General features: G+C 37.6%; 1 protein-coding gene across 6 annotated transcripts in view; it reads left to right on the top strand.

The window, feature by feature from the left end:
• The first annotated feature begins 2,982 nt into the window (after positions 1 to 2,982).
• SIK2 (salt inducible kinase 2) overlaps positions 2,983 to 21,720 on the top strand; it is a 132,082-nt gene continuing 113,344 nt past the window's right edge. For 5 of the 6 annotated variants that reach the window (XM_019941910.3, XM_019941915.2, XM_019941909.3 and 2 more), the window contains exons 1-3: positions 2,985 to 3,261; positions 15,234 to 15,350; positions 18,022 to 18,085. In XM_019941910.3, coding sequence (XP_019797469.1) covers positions 3,127 to 3,261; positions 15,234 to 15,350; positions 18,022 to 18,085 — 316 coding nt within the window. In that variant the 5' untranslated portion in view covers positions 2,985 to 3,126. Of the gene's footprint in view, positions 3,262 to 15,233; positions 15,351 to 18,021; positions 18,086 to 21,720 lie in introns of all 6 variants that reach the window. The other variant, XM_019941911.3, reaches the window with a different exon arrangement.

Genomic DNA, 21,720 nt, shown 5'->3' with positions numbered 1-21,720 from the left:
GGAGCCTGCGCATCTGGAGCCTACGCTCCGCAACAAGAGAGGCCGCGATAGTGAGAGGCCTACGCACCGCGATGAAGAGTGGCCCCCTCTCGCCGCAATTGGAGAAGGCCCTCGCACAGAAATGAAGACCCAACACAGCCAAAAATAAATAAAAATAAAATAATAAAAAAGAACAGTGAAGGGCAGAAGCACAGTGAGCAGGTGGAGGTCCCAAGAGCCAGACGATCTTACACAAAGAATATAAAATAAAGTAAAATAATAACATAAGATTAATGAAATAAAATGTATACAAATATATATTAATTTTAATTTAAAAATTTTAAACTACAGAAGCGTTGCAAGAACAATACCATGAATTACCATATACCCTTTACCTAGATTTATCAATTTAACATTTTGCCACATTTGCCTTATCTATCTTTCCTAAACTATTTGAGAGCAGGTCACATATAACAAAACTTTTATCCCTAAATACTTCAGTGTGTATCTCTTAATAAGGGTACTCTTTTTCAAAACAACAGCACAAGCATAAAATTGAAAAAGCTTAACATTTAAATGATACTATTGGGACTTCCTTCGTGGCACAGTGGTTAAGAATCCGCCTGCCAATTCAGGGGACACGAGTTCGAGCCTTGGTCCAGGAAGATCCCACATGTGGTGGAGCAACTAAGACTGTGCACCACAACTACTGAGCCTGTGTTCTAGAGCCTGCGAGCCACAACTACTGAAGCCCGTGCACCTAGAGCCCGTGCTCCGCAACAAGAGAAGCCACCACAATGAAAAGTCTGCGCATCACAAGGAAGAGTAGCCCCCTCACCACCTGCTCACTGCAACTAAAGAAAGCCCATGAGCAGCAATGAAGACTCAATGCAGCCAAAAATAAATAAATAAATTTATATAAATAAATAATATCCAATATGCAATCCATAGGCAAATTTAATAGAAAATACTCCTTCTAGCGCTTTTCTCCCAATCCAGCGTCACATATTGCCTTTGGTGACATGTCTCTTTAATCTCTTAAATCTAGAACAGTTCCACAGTCTTTCAGGATACTGATCCAGACCAATGGCTGGATAGAATGTTTCTCAAGTTGCATTTTTTTCTGATTGTTTCTTTGTGATTAGATTCAGAAGATGTATTTTTGACAGGAATACTACAAAAGAGATACTGTATACTTCTCAGTACCTTACATCAGGAGGTACATCATGTCATTTTGTCCCATAATTGGTGACATTAACTTTGACCATTTAGTTATGGTGGTGTGTGAGATTTCTCCACCCTGAAAGTACTGTTTTTATCCCTTTGTAATGAATAAGAAATCTGAGGATACTTTGAGATTGTGTAAACATCCTTTTCCCCAGCAAAATTTCACCCAATGATTTTTAACATCTACTGATAATTCTATCTGAGTCAATTACTACTATATGGTTGAAAAATGGTGATTTCCTAATTTCATCATTTCTTGTATGTATATTAGTTGACATTCCACTATCAAGAATTGTCATTTCTTCCCCCCCCCAATACTTATTTAACATTGTAAGAACAAGTAAGCTCCCATGGATTCTTTTTTTTTAAATTCATTGTTATAATCCATTTCCATCATTATTCATTCGTGATGCTCAAATTGTCCCAGATGGGTAAGTAGAGTTACCTTCAAACTGGCTCCTGTTTCCTTTTTTTTTTTTTTTTTTTTTTTGCGGTACGCGGGCCTCTTACTGTTGTGGCCTCTCCCGTTGCGGAGCACAGGCTCCGGACGCGCAGACTCAGCGGCCATGGCCCACGGGCCTAGCCGCTCCGCGGCATGTGGGATCTTCCCGGACCAGGGCACGAACCCGTGTCCCCTGCATCGGCAGGCGGACTCTCAACCATTGCGCCACCAAGGAAGCCCTCCTGTTTCCTTTTGACACATCCTCATCATTCTTTGAAAATCTTGCTTTATGGGACAAGATTTTCAAGGGCATTTTATACTTTCCCTCCCTCTGTCTGAGAATCAGCCATTTCTCCAGAGTCTGGTTCTTTTTATTGGAGACTGGCATTTAGAAACCAAGGTCTAAGGACACATAATATGTTTCAAAATATTAAAATAACACTATCTGTTTCCTTGGGTCACCATATGGAAGATTGGTGTGGCGATATGCAATCCTGATTCTAGCATTACCTGTGTGACTTTGGCAATTCCCTGCATTCCCTGGGGTTGACTCCTCATCTGAAAAGAAATTGGATTAAATAAGTATTTCTTAACCTTTTCCCGGTCACCAACATGTTTGAGAATCTGATAAAACTATAGTCCCATCTCCCCAGAGGCAAGCTCAAAGAGGCAAAAAATTGCACACATTTTAGGGGGTTCGGTCTCCAAAGCCCATTTGAGGCTTCAAATCCCTGGATTAGGTGATCTCCAAGGTCTCATCAACGCTGACATTCTGTGAGTCTACAAGCGCCCGCGATGCTGTCAGAATGATTCTTAAGAGACATCAAATTTGGAGGGATTTATATAGAAACAGATGAAAAAGGATACAAAGAAAGGAGCCTGTGAGCAATGCATTGCTCAGCCACAGTTCTTTGCCCTTTCCAAATTTAGGACGCACAGTAGTCATAGGTGAGAGGTTTTGGCGGGAAGGTCCCCGGGTGGGCGGGGAACGCCGGGGTGGGGTAAGGAGACCCGAGCCAGACCCAGGTTTCTGCAGCCCTCCGCTCCGCCCACCAGGGCTCGCTCTTGCCCTTCGGCTGGGTGGCCGAGGATCTGGGCGGGCCGGGCTGCTATCCCGCCCCTGGCAGCGGCGAGGCAACGGGGAGCATGGAGGGCGCCGGAGCCCGGAAGAAACGCGCCGTCCAGGCCCCGCCCATCTGCCCTCCCTCACACCCGCCCGCCCGCGGACGTCCGCGGTGCTCCGGTCGCCATGGTGACCAATCGAGGCCCAGTCCCGCCCCCGCCCCTCTTCCCCGGCCCCCTGACGTCGGCGCACGTCAGCGGCGGCGCGCGCCTGGCTGGGCCCTGCGGAGCGGGAGGGACTGAGCGAAGGAGTGAGCGGAGCGGCCGTCGCCCGAGCGGAGCTGAGCAGCCAGCCAGCCTGCCCGCCGCCCTCCAGCCCGCGCTCCAGTCCGCAGTGTCTAGCAGCGGGGCCCAGCATGGTCATGGCGGATGGCCCGAGGCACTTGCAGCGCGGGCCGGTCCGGGTGGGGTTCTACGAAATCGAGGGCACGCTGGGGAAAGGCAACTTCGCCGTGGTGAAGCTGGGGCGACACCGGATCACCAGGACGGAGGTGCGGCCCGGGGCTCGGCGGGAGCGTCCGAGGCGAGGGTTCTGGAGAGGAGCTTGACCGAGAGGGGCGGCCGCAGCGGGGGCCTGGGGAGATCCGAGAGGCCGGGTCACTAGCTGAGGCGAGAGGGCCTGGGAGTATGAGGACCCAGGAGGTCCAGGGGTCGGTGAGCGCCGCAGCGACCGGGGCCGCGTCACCCGGACCCCAGTGTCGTCCGATTGGAAGCCCGACCAGCAGGGGCTTTGCCTTTCCTAGGCCACCACCGTGGCCACACGGAATTTCACCCAGAGCCTCCCACCCGAGCCGTGACCTGGTCTGTGGCCTCCGCTCTGGAGCCCAAGTTCCGCGTCTTCCCTGCTTTCAGCTGGGGGTGGGGTGGGAGGGGAAGTCTCCGTGCTCCTGGGCTGCGCGGTGAGAGACGTTGCCAGCCCCGAGGAGGGGACCGCCTGTGCTCGGACTCCCCGGACTGGGCTTCGCGCGGCTCCCGGGATCCCGGCGCCCCTCCCCCGCGCGAGGAAGGGGCCACTGGCCGGGAATGCCCGGGCCGCCACTGTCCATCTTCTCTTTCTCTTTTTGCCAGACAGTATCTCTGACTTAGTGTCAGGCTAGTTTGATCTCGTGCCTGAGGCATTTCCACCTATTACTCCAGACAATAGAGCTGGTTAAAATGGTCATCTCTGCATTTGCACAGTTGGTGGGTTGGTCTTTCTTATCCTAGGTTATCCCTTTACCAGGTGTGCATTCTGGCTGTGAGTACGCGTTCCTTAAGCCGCAGCATATTCTGCCTCTCTACTCATAAAGCCCTCGACTGCTTCCTGACGGTGAAGCTAGCATCCCCCCCTCCATTGCACATTCTAATGCACCGCACATATTTTCTCGCAAGTCTCTGTTCTTACCTAACCCGCCCCCCCTTCCTTTCACCGCTTCGAGCTGCTCTCCTCAGGGTCTCTATTTTAAGACGTGCAAATTAAATACTTTAGAAAAACGGTAGAAACAAAACCGTTCTTTAGAATAAAACCTTGTGTTTTTGACGTACTCTACTGTGCCTCATTGTAGTTGTTCTGGAGTTTCACCCTTTTTCAGTTTTTTTCTTTCTTCCAGTTTTCATCCTATTCAGTGTTTCCCCTTATTAGTGCGAAATGTACCAGAGTTCGGATATGAACGTAGAATTCTTTTTCAGAATGGCTGTGTAAGGTAAAGGACATTTGAAAACTAGAGGGATTTTTGTAGCTGTTGTTCTTAGAAGTTTTGCTGAATGTGAAGAATTCCATTTCCAAAAAGAAGGGGCATATGTCATTGTGTCATCCTCACTTTTTGCCCTCCCCTGCTTATCCGGAGGCAGCCGAAATCCGGCTTATGTTTTTAGCATCAGGACCAAAATCACAAATTTTCCTCTCACAAATTTACCAGAGTTAGAAATTTAGGTTAAGTTTGTATTGATAAATAATGTGACTATAGTGAGATTACTTAATCTGATCCCAGCATTTTTAAAAACGAAGAAAGAAGTTAATTCCATTCCTCCAAAAAACGATGGCCCAATGCCATGCTATTTGCCCTTTAATTACGTGAAAAGAAGGCATTTGTAATGGGTATTTTTATATGGGTCCTTGCTTAATGACTCTAAAAATCAAACAAATTTCACAAAGGACTTCTACAGAACTTTTGAACTAGATTGTTAGGTGGTTGAATTCCAAACCCATCAGCACATAACATTTTTTTCTCATCAGCTCTTATAAGTATTAATTGAAAGATTTAATTGTCAGCTGTTACTTATTAGGTCAAATTTAGGTAATATAGTATCTATTTAAGAACTGCTTAAGGGGAGCTGATAAGTGACTGACACTTTTTCTTGAGGTTGTCCTTTCAAACCGTAACTTTTAAACTGATATATTTTGTAGGGCTAGGGGGCAGTGTGGAGTAGTATCATGGTTTGGCTATCAGTGAGATCAACGCATTTGTAATTGAAGGCACAGGTCAGATCATGAAAGAGCACTCAGATCCTGAATTGTGTGCATAGTATATTTGTGTAAAATGATTTAAAGTAAAAGCTAAATATCTAGTCCGTAGAACCCATCTATCGTTGCTTTTCTAAGAAAGTGTTCTTAACATTTAAAAAGAAATAGTGTGAATTTAAGATGGGTGGGTATGAGTGTTGTGGTAATTTATTGTAACTGGAGATATTAAAGATGAGAGGGGTGAGGGAGATAGCAAGGCATTGATGAAGAGAAAAGTTCCTGTACATGTCAAGTTTTATAAAGTTGCTCTGTGAACTTTTGTGGTAATTTTCGTTAAGAATTGTTTAGCACAGATGCAATTGTTTCTTACTGTAGTTTGCTATTAATGAGGATTTAAAGCAGTATTTTTTATCTTTATTCACTGGGTAAATATTTGTATCTTTAATAAATACAACAACTACCTCAAATACTATAAGTAAGATGGATAGTGGAAACTTTAAAGTGTTGTTTAACATTATTTGAGGTTCTCATTGCTGAACATACAGTAATTATAGTGAGAACAATTAATATGGCATAAAGAACAATATCAATAAAATATGATTATACTTACTGCTTAGAAAGATTTCTTCAATATAGTATGCACTGACATCAGTATTAGTTTGTGTGTTTTAAAATGTAAGGGTCTTGGGCTTCCCTGGTGGCGCAGTGGTTGAGAGTCCGCCTGCCGATGCAGGGGACACAGGTTCGTGCCCCGGTCCGGGAAGATCCCACATGCCACGGAGCGGCTGGGCCCGTGAGCCATGGCCGCTGAGCCTGCGCGTCCGGAGCCTGTGCTCCGCAACGGGAGAGGCCACATCGGTGAAAGGCCCGCGTACCGCAAAAAATAAATAAAATAAAATGTAAGGGTCTTTTTTCCCAAGTTTGAACTCCAGGCAAATTTTAGGGTTCAGTTTGAACAGCTAAGTGATGAACAGTTGGACCCTTTTATTTTTAATTGGTTCTCCGTCTCTTGTTCTGTATCACTGAAAAATGATGTATTTTCACAGAGCTTGGGAGATCCAATACTGCCTTTTAGGTGGAAAAAAAAAATCAGTAGACAAAAGAGATCTTCATTTTGGTCTAATCTATCAAATAGCTTAACATTGTTTAAGAAATATAATTACATCATCATCTGAAGCAGTGTTCTAATGTTAGATCTCTATGTAAATTTTACACACAAAAGGGAAGGCAGGTGATGGTAGAATCCAGCTTCTTAATATAATACTTCATAAAAGCTTTGTAGTATTGGTTTGTGATTTATGAATTAGAGTAGCTAATTTTATAAAATTAACATAATGGAAAAAGAATAGTAGCATTTAGACTGTTAAACTATTTTAGGCAGTAGTGGTTGCTAGTTTGCTATGCTGTGAGTGTCCTTGAGAAGTGTATTTTATTAATACTGCACTAGTAAAGAACTTTTTCCCTCTAACTAAGCATATGACTAGTTTTTTGTTGTTGTTTTTTTGTCTGTTAAATAAAATTTCAGAAAAGTCATTTGTGCCCTTAAACTTTTTTGTCTCTATAAAAGAAACATAATCTTGCTGTAGAAAATATCAAGAAGAATATAGTGCACAAAAAAGTACATGTGTAATTCCTCCCTCAGTGGAAATAAATCATTCTTAACATTATGGTATATTTCCCTCCAGTCTTTCTTTTTTTTTTAATGCTTTTTTTCCCCCATAGATGAGATCACATGGTAGATATATAAATTGTATCTTCTTTTTCCACTTATCATTATAGCCTAAACATTTTGCTTATTATATATAACTTTATTAAACATTTTTAATAGCTGCATAATGTTCTACCTTGTAGATGAATCCTATTTTACTTAACAGTTTTCTTATTTAACATTATGCAGTTTCAAGTTTTCACTTACAATAAATAATTTGCAGTGAATAATTTTTATGTATATAACTCTGTATCTGCATTTTCAGTTATTTTAAGTGGGAGAGATTGGAGGTAAATTCCTAGAAGGGAAATTACCAAGTAAGAAGGTATTGTTTTTACATTAAAGAAATAGTGTATTTTTATTATCAAATCTATCATGTTTATTATTGAACATTTTTAAAAGTGAAGATAAATGAAAAGAATTAACTATAATATCACCACCCAGAGATAACCATCATTAGTTATTTTCACACCTTTTCTGTGATAATTGAGTTTTCCTCAATACCATACCTCTTGTGTTGCTTGGCTAAAGAGCATATGAATGTGTGGTCCATGGAATCTTAAAGATATTTCACACAGATTCTGAAAATTATTTTATTAAAATGGCATGTAGGTATTACTTATAATTAAGAAAATCTGGAATATAAAGCATAGCAAGGGACTTTCAAAAACTGCTTTTTTCACTGAAAATCATTCTGTGTGCATTTGGGCACTTTTATATTTAGGTATAATTCGTAAACTAACTACTACCTTAAAATGTAAGCATTTTTAAAGCTTTCCAAATAGTTAAGTACAAAATTGCATTTTTAGAGCAAAGGTAGAAACAAAAGAAGGGCATATTACACCCTGATTATGGTATTTCTTGAGGAAGAGAACTCAATTTTTTAATACATTTGAATTTTATATTTTGCTTTAAAATTTTAAGACTCCTCTCTGTAGTCTTGGTGTTAATCTTGTTCTATAAAATATTCCAGATGTCAAGAAGCAGCTGTACTATGTGCAACAGGAGGAATTGTTACCAAATAAGTTAACCAGTAATGTTTGTATCTAGGCCTATGTATGATCTTTAAATTAGATTTTTCATGGAACATATATGCTTTACTAGAAATTGTTCTTTAGTTTCTTGGCACTCCAGACAAGTAAAATTTGTCAAGTTTATTCTGCTACATATTGTTCAGAATGATCTGTTCTTTGGGAGGAGGGGGAGACAAACATGCAAAATACGAGTTGTATAAATTTTTATATTCTGTAGAAATGCTTAACAGGGTTTCATGCATTCTGCTTTTAATTCCACTGGGAAATTCTGTCCCAGTCATCAGGCAATTAAGAAACCATTTATTTGGAAATAACTGAAACTGGCCTCGATTCCTGGATTCACATGATGTTATTTGATTTATGGCCCACTACTGATGGCAGATTCATTTCCTTGGAGCCAAATGGATTCCAGGAATTCATTAAGATATCTTTCTTTCCTCTTTAGTGTACCTAATACCTCTTCTACTTTCCACCTCCATATTTTTAAAATATGTCATTTATGTAAAAGTTCCTTTATACAGGACATTTGTGGAGAATGCCTTCTCACCCTTCAAAGAGAAGCAGCCCATATATCCAGTTTGAGTTTATTGGAAGCGTGAAAGATGGTTACATTTGGGAATTTCATCAGAAACTTTTCATTTTAAAAAACATTTAAAAAATACTTTAAACAGGTTAACATGGGAATCTTGGATGAATTAAACTGAAAATGTGTTTTTTCTTCTTTAAAGTAAACATAGTATTTATGTGTTTTTCCCCCAATTACAAAAGATATGTATGTTCTTTGTAGACATTGTTGAAAAACTTGAAGAAGAAAATAAACATTCCTATTTTAATTCCACCATCCAGACCAAGAGACAACCACTGTTAATATTTGGTTCATATACTCTTAGCTATTCACATATATTTTATATATATATATATATAAAATAAAATTGATGTCATCTATACATATAATCTGTGTTTTTTACTAAATCTGTTATTAACATTTTCCCATTTAAAAAAATAATGTCTAAAAGCATGGTTAAATAATATCCTTGCATTTGACTCTCTGTATTTCATTTAATCAATTTCCTGTTATTGAACATTTAGATTATTTCTCTCTCTTGCTGTTTCTCTTTCTAAAATAATATTTCAGAGCACATTCCTGTATATACATCTTTGTGCATCTATCTGATTATTTCCTCAGGGTAATCCCATAGCAGTGGAATTCTTGGGTCAGGGAGTATGTCCTTACATCCATATCTGATGGCATGAGATGCCAAATTACCTCCAAAATAGGAGTACCTAGTAATTTTTGTCAGGAAGAATACATAATTTTTAAATCTTTACCAGTTTGATAGGGAAAAACAATATTTTTATTTGAATTTGCATTTCTTTGATTTACTTTGATTACAGTTTTATAAGATGACTGTTTACATTTCTTTTGTGAATTGCTTTTTGTCTTTGGGCCAGTTTTTTTAATTGAGTTTTCTTTTTGTTGATTTATTTAAGTACTTTTTAAGATAGATTATTTTTTGTTTGTTTGTTTGTTTTTGTGGTACGCGGGCCCCTCACTGTTGTGGCCTCTCCCGTTGTGGAGCGCAGGCTCAGCGGCCATGGCTCACGGGCCCAGCCGCTCCGTGGCATGTGGGATCTTCCTGGACCAGGGCATGAACCCGTGTCCCCTGCATCGGCAGGCAGACTCTCAACCACTGCGCCACCAGGGAAGCCCTAAGATAGATTATTTTTAATCACTTCGTTTTATAGTCTTAAAAATTCTCTGTTCAATTTTTATGGATCTAAAAGTGTAGTGACATTTACCTTTCCTCCAATCTCTTTTCCTTACACACCATTATAAAAGTCAGATTAAATTTTAATGAGGATTTATTTTATTGTGTAAATTCTTACATTTTAAAAGTCAAATTTTAAACTGGAAAAAAAGTTTATTTATTCTTAAAGGATAACTGGAGAACTCCATGTCAGTTTTATTACTGCTTTCAGAAACCCTTTCATTGTAGACCACTCAATCACAATCACTATTCAATCAAACAATAGGCTGGTATGTTCTGATTCTACCTGTGATTTAATGTATAAGCTTGAAAAGTGCGTTCACTTTTTTAATTTCAGAGGTCTAATTATATGGTAAGGATTTTGCTCCTTGGTACTTCAGAAGGACAGTGTAGAATTAGTGTATTAGTAGTAAATAGTACTGAACCACATATTACCTGAGACAGCAAACATATGTTAATCCCTTCTGATTTTTTACTAGAAGGATAGCTCTTATTGTGTAACTCCTTATAAAGTCCCCCAAAGCCAGTTTTGTGTGTGGTTTCTTTAAGTGCATGAGATTAATATTTCTTTTATGAGAAGTGAAATAATTGTTTCTAAAAGTATCAAAAAGTGTACCATTACCATTAAATTACATTTTGAAACTTGAAAAAATCCCTTTTATCCATCAGCTTAACACTATTTCATTTCTGCTCTTACATTTAATTCTTTGTCTTCTTTGCAAATTTGTGTTTTACATAGTTGTTACTTTTACTTTTTTTTTTTGCTTAACATTGTTGGAAACATTTCTATGTATATAGTCTTCATAATTAATATTTAAATCTTATTAAATAATATAACCATTTTATAGAGAACTTAGAGAAATAATAAAATGAAAATGACTAATGTTTCACAGATGGAGAAGTTAGCATATATAATAAATATAACTTCATTTCACTTTTCTTTTTTTTTCTTATTAAAAAAGTAGTTCATGCTCATTGAAGAAAAATTGCACTGAAAAGTAAATCAGGAAAATAAAATAATTCATGATTTTTTTTTTCACCCACCAATAACATTTTTGTCATATTTATATCTAGTTTTTATTGGTCTTTTTCTATATATACCTTGTGTTGAGACTGCAATGATATCCTCATTTTTTAATTTAATATTTTAGTCTCGTCATTTCTCCATATTATTAAAAGGAACTATTTTAATAGCTGTATAACGGTCATAATATAAACCTGCCATAAATCATGTACTTATTTCCCAATTATTGTTTCTATTTTTTATATTATAAGCAATACTCTTGAATATATTTACACACAAATCTTCATCATCATTTCAGATTATTTTCTACAAATAAATGCTCAGAAATAGAAACCTTAGGCTAAATGGGATGGATGATTTTTAAGGTTCTTGCAAAAGATTGCCAAATCACCTTCCAGAAAAATTATAACCTATTTTATATTCCTACTAACAGTATATAAAAATGGCCATCTCATTGAATTTTAGCTCACAAGGGTGTTTTTTCATCTTTATGAATATAATTTGAAAAAGTATTTTTGAGATATAATTGACATATAACATTATATTAAGTATATATACATTTTCCTATTTATGAGGTTGAATATCCAGTGTTGCTACTTTACATGGGATTTAGTTTGATAGTAATTATTCTAGTTTATCCAATACGCTCTCCAAAGTTGAATAGGAAACCTTCCTTTTGTGTCCTAGCAGAAGAAATATTAATTTTTTATCACCATATAAATTCATTGAAGGTTTTTTTAAGATATTGTATGCATAATTGGGAATTAGTTGAATAATTTAGATGAGCAACACCAAAAATGGATCCTTTGATTTGGAGTCCCTTGCTTGACTTTGTTGTAACCATGAGATTTTGTCCTTGGTACTATGTTCAGAACTAAGTAGAGAAGAGATGCAGAGAGGAAGTTCCCAGAAATCTAAGTTCATAGTTATCTTTTGTGTGTGTGTGTGTGTGTGTGTGTGTGTGTGTTTTGCGGTACACGGGCCTTTTTCACTGTTGTGGCCTCTCCCGCTGCGGAGCACAGGCTCCGGATGCGCAGGCTCAGCGGCCATGGCTTATGGGCCCAGCCGCTGCGCGGCATGTGGGATCTTCCCAGACTGGGGCACGAACCCGTGTCCCCTGCATCGGCAGGCGGACTCTCAACCACTGCGCCACCAGGGTAACCCCCATAGTTATCTTTAAAATGAACTAGTGGAGCACAGCTCTTTTGTAAATTCAGAATTTCGTACAACATTGGGGAAATCCTCCAATGCAGATGTTTGTTGTTCATTAAATTTGTTTTCCAAAATGTGTTCTCTTTGTTCTCACAGACCTATTAAGTTCCTTGAAGGTAGGAATCACATATTGTTCATTTTTGTATCCTGGACATAATTCCGGGCATACAACAGGTGCTCAGTAAATGTGTGAATAATAGGCTCATTGAAGAGTGAAAAGATGGAACTTGAAGTTAGAAGGCCTGTGGGTTATTTCCCATTAATTCACTTGAGCTTTAGAACCTTTGTAGATTATGTAACATCTTTTGAACCTCAGTTTCATCAACTCATGAGTGTACTGCTTGTTCCATTTACTTCAAAAAATTGAGATATAAATGAGATAAAATATATGAAAGTATCATGTTAAATTAAAAAGTGCTGTACAATTGTGAAAGTCATCATCATATTTCTGGGAAGTACTTGGTAAAGAGTCCCATTGTTAAGAAATTACCTGGAAGAGTATAGCAGAGATGACTACCTGATCACCAAAACTCCACTCTTTCCTCTTCTTCCTGGACCTACAGCTCAAATGTTTCTTGGCCTCCCTTACATTTAGGTATGGTCATATGACTAAGTTTTAACTATTGTGTGTCACTTCCAGGACTGGCCCATAAAAACCTCTCAGGAGGGCTCCTCCAAGCTTTTTTCTCCTTCTGTGTGACTGGAATGGGGACAACCTTCAGGGTTGTCTGTCCTTTTTTTTCTTTGGCCATGAGCTGCGTGGCTTGTGGGATCTTAGTTCCCCGACCAGGGATTGAACCCGGGCCCCCTGAAGTGAAAGCACAGAGTCCTAGCCACTGGACCACCTGGGAATTCCCAGGACTGTCTATCCTTTACCCTTTACCACCTTTATTTAACCCTTTAAAGGTAATAAAGACTCCTTGTATACATCGTATGACTGCATGGAAGAGGGCTACCTGCTAACTTCTTTATCCGTCCAGTTTTGCTGCATGAAAAATAAACTTCCGTTGTGTTCAAATCAGTGTACGTTTTGGGGTCTACTTGTTATAGCAGTTAGACTAGCCCTGACTATTACAAGGAGCATGCTAACACACAATCTACTTTTTCATAATCCTCTGAAAGCAGCCTTACAAACAAGGGGTAACAGTGTGAAGATATAAATATATAGCCTTGTGGTCCACATACATACAGTCTGTGACCCGAGATAAAATTGAGGAGAGAATTATATTTTGTCATTAGAGAATTTTTTGGCTGAGAACAGTTAAATAATGAGTTTATAACTTAATAAAATTTAATTAGGTAACATATATTTTTCACTTTTTCATTATTTGAGGCCCAGATTCCAAAAGAGTATCAAAGAGGAGAAATCTCTTGGTAATACCTCACTTTAATTGGTATTTAGTATTTAAACTTTTTCTTTAACATTAAATATGATGCTCAAGATATATATAATAAAAAATTTTCTTAATGACAATAACCATGCTGAGATTTTTAAAACCATGATTCCTTTCTATTTGTTTATTTTTTCTGTTTATTAGATAATTGTGACCCACTTCATTATAAAAGCTTTTTGTTAGGGAGGGACTACTGGTATGTAGATGCACTCCAGAAATTGTAGGGCAAGAAATTTTCTTCAAAATATGCATGTCTATGAAACTCCATGTTACCTTCCTAAGGAATGTTGAGGAAATTAAAATATACACTTATCTTTTTATCTGGCAGCTTTTACCCAAAGTTACCCAAAATAACTGATAATCCTGTATTCTATCATACTGTAGTTGGGCAGGGCGGTCATCTTACATGTATTGGTTTGAGGTGGTTCAATAATGTTCCTACTAGCAAGTACAATATTAATCAGTCACTCCTCTAGCAGTCAAAGTTTAGCACTTTTTACTTTCTAGAATATTTTGATATGGGAATAAATACCACCAAACATAATGAAAATAGCTATCACAAAACCTGCAAACTTTACTGCCTAGAGAAGGAGCTACCCCCTTTCTTCTTAGGCAATAAATTTAATTTTACTTGTCATGTTTAGTAATCTTATTTCCCTTGGGAAGCTTGAGTTCTTCTATGAGTTACAATTAATTCAAATTAGGAAACAAGCTATGGACAGCAAAATAGAAATAGAGAAAGGTAAGAAGTAAACTTTACTGTAGAACTTTAAGAGATAACAGGAAAGGACAGGGCAACTGTAATGAAAGAAGAAAAAATGTATTAACAGGAGCCTAAGGGAATTAAGTGAGTTGACAGGTTGAGTCCTATTTTCTTGATTACCTTTTAGGAGTATTGAACTATTATACCACATACAATAATTGATATAAAAAATTACCCTGAAACAACAACATAAGACCGAATTATGTTCAGAATGCTTTTGGGTAGAATGTGAAGTACATTTCAGAGTTTTTTCAGAACTTGTTAAAGTTTGGGTAGTTCCCAATTTTCTGAAAGTTTTATCTGAGTCAGAATAGCTTATTTCCTAACCAAATGCCGAATACTAATTTAAAAAAATTAGTTCTTTTTGGTTCCATGAAGAAAGTACGCGATTGTTGATTTCTGACTACCTAGTTATTCACCTTCAGATGCATTTCCTTCAAATTGTTAACTTTTGAGTGGTTTGGGTTCCTATCTAGTTATGACAGGAAGAGGCCACATTTTTTGAAATCAAATTCCTTTAAGGAAGTAAAAATTTAGTGTGATTACTAACATTTGAGTTTTTGCACTTGATTTTTAAAACAAAATTTAATCCAATTGGTATCTTTTCATGTAGATGAGTTTTAATTATTTACACTTAGTTTTTTTCCAGAAAGGTGTATCTCTATGCTTTGGAACCTATCACTTGCTTTTCTAGAACAATTGTATTTCAGTATAAAAGAAACTGTCTTTTACTTGGCTGATCATTTGTTTATAGGTACTTTGCAGTGGGATGATAACTAATTGAAACTGCTGAGATTTTATTTTTTCGGTTTTTAAGTGGAATAAGGAGTTACAGTTGTACTGAAAGAGAAATATGTTTTATTCAAGTATCTTTGCAGGGTTATTCTTCATAGCACATTAGAGACACTCCCAAACAATCTGCCACAGTGCCTTATACATGGTAGATGTTTAAGAAATACTTGTTGAATGATGAATGAATGAGCATTGAATTTAAGCTAGTTATCATCGTCACAGGGACCTACAGGCGAAGTCTTAGATGTCATTTTTTTAAAAGATTCTTAACTGGAAATGTTAACCATTGTGTACTAATTGTATTTATTTGTGTCTGGGATGCAGGTGGCGATAAAAATAATAGATAAGTCTCAGCTGGATGCAGTGAACCTTGAGAAAATCTACCGAGAAGTACAAATAATGAAAATGTTAGACCACCCTCACATAATCAAACTTTATCAGGTATGACTTAGCTTTACACCTCTCCATGCTTTTTACATTCAATACTCTATTTTACATCATAATTTTTCTCTTTTATGTTAGTTTTTTTAGTCTATAAAACGATAACTATATGCTTTTATTCATCTGAATACATCCATTTTTCTATATTTAAATTAAAAATTAAGAAATAAAAAACTGCTAGCAGCTTAATTTTAAGTTGTCTCTCAGACTGTAAGTTATTTGATTGCCAAGTTTGTAGTTGTGCGTTTATGATAACATGCTTAAACCTACTGGGTTTTGGTGGTGGTAACATTAATGAGGATATGGCAGTTTTGCTTACTTAAAAATATATTGTTTATGTTTTATGAAATACAAAGGCTAAAATAGTATATTACTTAGTGGCATACTTTATAATACCTAGAGCCAAATGTTTATTTTGGAGGGGGTTCTTTTATCAGATAAAGTAAATAAGTTACTTTTTTTAATTAACTTTATTAAGATACAGTTTTGTTAAAATAAGCTGCACCTCTTTCAAGTGTAAAGCCATGTTTTTTTTGTTGTTGTTTTTTAAAATTTATTTTATTTTTGGCTGTGTTGGGTCTTCACTGCTGTGCGTGGGCTTTCTCTAGCTGTGGTGAGCGGGGACAACTCTTCATTGCGGTTCGCAGGCTTCTCATTGTGGTGGCTTCTCTTGTTGCGGAGCATGGGCTCTAGGTGCACAGGCTTCAGTAGTTGTAGCACACGGGCTCAGTAGTTGTGCCTTGCGGGCTCTAGAGCGCAGGCTCAGTAGTTGTGGCGCACGGCTTTAGTTGCTCCACAGCATGTGGGATCTTCCCGGACCAGGGCTCGAACCCGTGTCCCCTGCATTGGCAGGTGGATTCTTAACCACTGCACCACCAGGGAAGCCCAAGCCATGTTTTTGTAAAAGGAAGATTTTTCTCAGATTTTTGAAGAGTAATTTATATTTAAGAATGATAATGTAATATAAAACCCTTTTTTATATTTCTATTCCTTAATATTTAGAATTTTTATATTGGAAAACGGTTTTTAAGCTAAAATGTTACAGTATGCTAGTCTATGACTTTGATCTCTAAGTATGATGTGTGTACCTAGTGGTGTGCTGGGCTCAGCCTGTACTTGCTTGTGAGAGCTGATTGTTAAATTTTCAGAACTTTTGTGAGCCAGTTAACACCATGTTAGTGTCAATAGCTCAAAATCAGCGATGGTAGGAGTATTTTTACACCACAGAAATTGGTTTACAAGTCAGGCTCTTTTTTTTTCCTCAGAGAGCTAGTGCTAGCACGCTACTCTGTGCACTCAAATTGGTTAGCACAAGTATCCCTTGGGGTATAATAAGAAAATATTAGAACTTCTAATTCTGTTTATCTTTTATATTTATCTTCTTGTGTGCCTCTTATAATGTATATAATATATTTATAAAATGGCACAAGTATGTAATTTGTGTCTCTATGTGTATATACTCATAAATATATATACATATATGTGTATATATACATTTACCTCTATACATACATACATGTATATATTTGGCTAAATGACTTTATCAATAGAGATTTATAATGTAAACCATGTGGAGACCATTGGAGAGCATTACTGTTAGTTGAGAATGAGAGACTATGGTGTGCCACTCAAAACAATTCCTAAAACTGCAGAGGGCCTCTTAGAGCAAAGTTATGTCAGAGTGTTTCTCCCCTTAGGCTTCTTCTTTTTTTCCCTAAAGAGGATACTTATAAGAAACTAATCACATCCTTAGAAGTCTGATGACCCATAACTCAAACTGAGGTTAAAACTACCATGATTCTTCAACTATACTTCAATTAAAAAACAAAACAAACAAACCAAAAAACTACCACGATTCACATGATAATTCTGTCTTTATATGAACTCCAATAATCAGTTACATTAACTTACTGTTGGAGTTGTTTAGACCCAAATTGTAGGTAGCTCTTAGTTTTCAGACCTGTTTTAGGAATAGTCCTAAACTTAAATGTTAGAGCAAAATTAGTTTTTAGCCTTTCAGTAGATAGCACTTAAATATTACATTGTTAGCATGTGCCAGTATGTATGTTCCTTTCTGAATTTAGAAAAACTAATTTAAATAAAAGTGTATAGCAGTGGAGCTATGAAGAAGCTTTTGAACAATGTTTTAAAATAACAGTACTTTGTAAAAATATGAAAGTATAGTAGCTAGGTTACTTTGTGCCAGATTAGCTAGGTTACAGGCCAGATTACCTGAGCTCTATTTTATAAGCTCTACCATATAAACACAGCTAGAAAAGTCAGTGAGGAGGTAAAAAGTTGATCTTCAAAATTCCTGTTACCTATATTAGTATTTTTCAAACATGAATGTGCATTATAGTCACCTGAAGATTTTGTTAAAATGATAATTCTTTGTCAGTAGGTCTGGCATGGGATCTGAGATTTTGCATTTCTAACAGAAGCCTGGGCAGTGCCGCTGCTCCTGCTGCTGGTCCGTGGACCACATTTGGAGGATGAAGGGTCTAGATTTTTCACAAAAATATTAGCATAAGGATATTGTCAGTCTTGTAAACCTCACCAGCTTCTGAATTATTCATAACTTGATACTTTTATTAGTAGTTTTAATTTAGGTAACTCCGTAGAATGTTGCAATCTTTTCCTGTGAGACTAATGTGGAATTATTTATCAATAGGTAATGGAGACCAAAAGCATGTTGTACCTTGTGACAGAATATGCCAAAAATGGAGAAATTTTTGGTAAGCACATTTCTTTCCATTTTTTTTTAAATTTGAAAATGTCAGTAAGCTTTATGAATAGAGTATCTTCTATTAATTCTCCTGCTTATTTAAAAGTTGCTAACATGAATTAGAAATTTTTAAGCATTAGAACATAATAAAATATCCAGTAAGCTAAAGATATGGAATATAATTTAGTCTCTTGTATTTATGATATTAAAGCTATTGCTTAATTCTTTCATCTGTGTTAGAGAGATTGGAGAATCAAAGATAGGGGGAAACTTTCAGTCATATTGCAAAGGAGATTTTCTTTCATTTATCTTCCTTTTTACCTTTCTTTCCAGGGTAAAGATAGTCAGATATTTATTGAGCTTGTACTATGTCTCAGACATTGTACTAGGTGTAGGGGATACAGTGGTGACCTAAATAACACAGTCCCTGCTATTGTGGATCTTATAGTTTAGTAAGCTGTTAACTTTAGCTATAAGACCTCTGGGAAGTCACTAAACTTCTCTGGGACTCAGTTCCTTTGTCTCTAATAAAAAAATAATTGATTAATTGGTTTCTATGATCCACTCTAACCCTTAAAAAATTATAACTATTTTATTGGTTTTAGCTTTCATCTATTTTATTTTTACTTTATGGAGCAAGAACACTGTATGTAGTCTAAATGTTTTGTTTTTTAACCTAAATTTAGTCCGAAATTGTTTTTTAAACAGCTTTATTGAAGAATTCACATACAGTAAATTGCGCACATATAATGTGTACAATTTAATAAGTTTTCACACACAGATGTATGAAACAGACCACCACCACAGAAGTTTCTTTGTGACCCTTTGTAATCTTTCTTGCCCCACCTCACCACCAGGCAAGCACTGATTTGTTTTCTGTCACTATAGATTAGTTTATGTCTTCTACAGTTTTATTATATAAAGGTGCTTATATAGTCTGTACCCTTTCTTTGTCTGGCTTCTTTTTCTCAGTTTAATTATTTTATGATTCATCCATTTTGTTGCATGTAATAACATATCGTTTCATTTTATTGTAAGTAGTATCCAATTTTGTAAATATACCCCAAGTTGCTTATCAATTCATGTATGGATAGACATTTGGATTGGTTTCAGTTTGGGGCTGTTACACATGAATTGCTATGAACATTCATGTACAAGTCTTTAACTTACAGTCTACCCTCAAGTAATATTCACCACTTCACACAGAGTGTAAGAACCTGGCAATAATATACTTCTGTTTAACCCTTCCTCACCGTTATTTCTTTGTCATACATTTTATTTATACCTATTTTATAAAACACAAAATACAGTGTCATTAATTTTGTTTAAAAAGTCAATTATGTTTTAAAGAGATTTCAATATTTTAAAAAATCTTATACATTTACTAGTGGAGTTACCATTGCCACATCTCTGTATGTAGATGCATGTTTTCATCTTCATTCCTTTATATGGATACATATTTTTATCTGGCATCATTTTTCTTCTGCCTGAAGGACTTTATTTAGCATTTCTTGCAGTGGAGGTCTGTTGGCGATGAAATCTTTCAGCTCTTGTATGTCTAAAATAATGCTTATTTTGTCTATTTTTAAATGATATTCGTACTGGGTATGTAATTCTAGGTTGACTTTTTTCCTTTCAGTGCTTTAAAGATATTGCTCCACTGTCTTCTCATTTGCATTATTCCTGACAAGAAATCTGCTGTCATCCTTTTCCTTTATTCTTCTGTATATAATGTGCCTTTTTTTCCCTCTGGCTGCTTTCAGGATTTTCTGTTTACCACTGGTTTTAACAGTTTGATTATGATGTGCCTTTGTGTGGTTTTCTTCATGATTCTTATGGTTGGTGTTCATTGAGCTCCTTGAATCTGTGAATGTTAAGTTTCCATCAGATTCAGAAAATTTTCAGCTATTATTTTGCTGGCCTCTTTGTCAAAGACTCCAGTTGCACATATATTAGGCTGTTTGAAATCCTCCCACTGCTCACTGATTCCAATTTTGAAAATTCCTCTTTCTGTCTGTATTTCATTTTGGATAGTTGCTATTTCTATGTCTTCAAGTTATTTAAATTCTTTAGCTATTTGTTTCAACTAGAAGCTTCTTAGCTGAAGTGGTGTGGGCTTTGAAGCCAAAAAGATCTGGTCTGCAATGCTGGCTATACCATATTAATTGTCTTTCAAGAAATCTTTATTGAAAGCTGACTATATGTCCCACACTGTTCTGTGTGGGAAGAGTACCACAATGAAGAAAACAGACAAAAATTCCTTTTCTCAGGAACCTTGCCTTTCAGTGTGGGGAGAGAGACAATATGCAAAATAAGTAAACTGTATAGTGTACTAGATGGTGGTACATGCTATAGCAATAAAGCAAGGAAGGGGGCATGTGGAGTGGGAGAGTTGATTGCAATATGAAATAGAGTGGTCAGGGAAGGCCTTGCTGACATTTGAACAGACTAGAAAGTACAGCCATATAGATATGGGGAAGAGAGGGTGGCCCAAGGAGAGGGAAGAATAAATGCAAAGCCCCTGAGGCAGCAGTGTGCTTGGTGTGTTCAAGGAATAGCAGGAAGTCCAGTGTAGGTGGAGAGAAGCAAGCAAGAGGGAAGAGCAAGAGCTAGCAAGGAGGAATATTAGAAAGGTCAGACGAGGTCAGAAAAGTAAATGGGAGGCAGGAGTGGGGCAGATTTGGGGGCTTTGTAGACCATGTAAGGACTTTGGCTCTTACCTTGAATAAAATTAGGGAACCATTAGAGAGGTGTTTGAACAAAGAAGTGATTGTATCTAAGCTAACATTTTAAAAGCATCACTGGCTGCTGTGTTGAGAATAGATTGTAGTGAGCAAGGATGGAAACAGGGAGACCAGGTAGGAGACCAGTAGTCCCAAGTGAGAGATGATTATGGCTCAGGCCAGGGTAGCAGTAGTGTACATGGTGCCAGGTGGTCACTCACGGTATGTTTTGAATGAGTAGAATCAGTAGGATTTCTTGAGAGATGGAGACCACCCAAGTAGAGAATATGAGTAGGAAAGAGACCAATGTCTGATCCCCAAGGCACTCAAACATTAAAACCTCAGGAAAATAGAAAGAACTAGCAAAGAAGACAGAGAAGAAAACCAAGAGAATGCAATGTCTTGGAAACCAAATGAAGAAAGTGTTCTCAGGAGGATAGAGTGAACATCTCTGTCAGATGCTGCTGATAGTCAAGAGACATAAAGAATGACAATTGACCATTGTATCTGTTTTGGTGGAGTGAGTGAGCCAAAGCTACACTGAAGAGCAGATGAGAGAGGAAAATGGAGAGAGCCAAACAGAAAACTCTTAAAAGGATTTCCACTTCAAAAAGGGAGAAAAAAAAATGAGAAGGTAGTTGAGGTCAAGGGAAGGATTTTGTTTGTTTTTTGCGGTACGTGGGCCTCTCACTGTTGTGGCCTCTCCCATTGCGGAGCACAGGCTCCGGACGCGCAGGCCCAGCGGCCATGGCTCACGGGCCCAGCCACTCCGCGGCATGTGGGATCTTCCCGGACTGGGGCACGAAACCGTGTCCCCTGCATCGGCAGGCGGACTCTCAACCACTGCGCCACCAGGGAAGCCCCATTGGAATATTTTTTAAAGCTCCGGGCTGTAGTTTTATGAGTAAACTAGATAGAAATG

The sequence above is a fragment of the Tursiops truncatus genome, chromosome 8 (genome assembly GCF_011762595.2).
Source record: "Tursiops truncatus isolate mTurTru1 chromosome 8, mTurTru1.mat.Y, whole genome shotgun sequence".
Lineage (NCBI taxonomy): Eukaryota > Metazoa > Chordata > Mammalia > Artiodactyla > Delphinidae > Tursiops > Tursiops truncatus.
The sequence above is the reverse complement of the archived record's forward strand: the minus strand, read 5'-3'. Positions and strand labels throughout refer to the sequence as shown.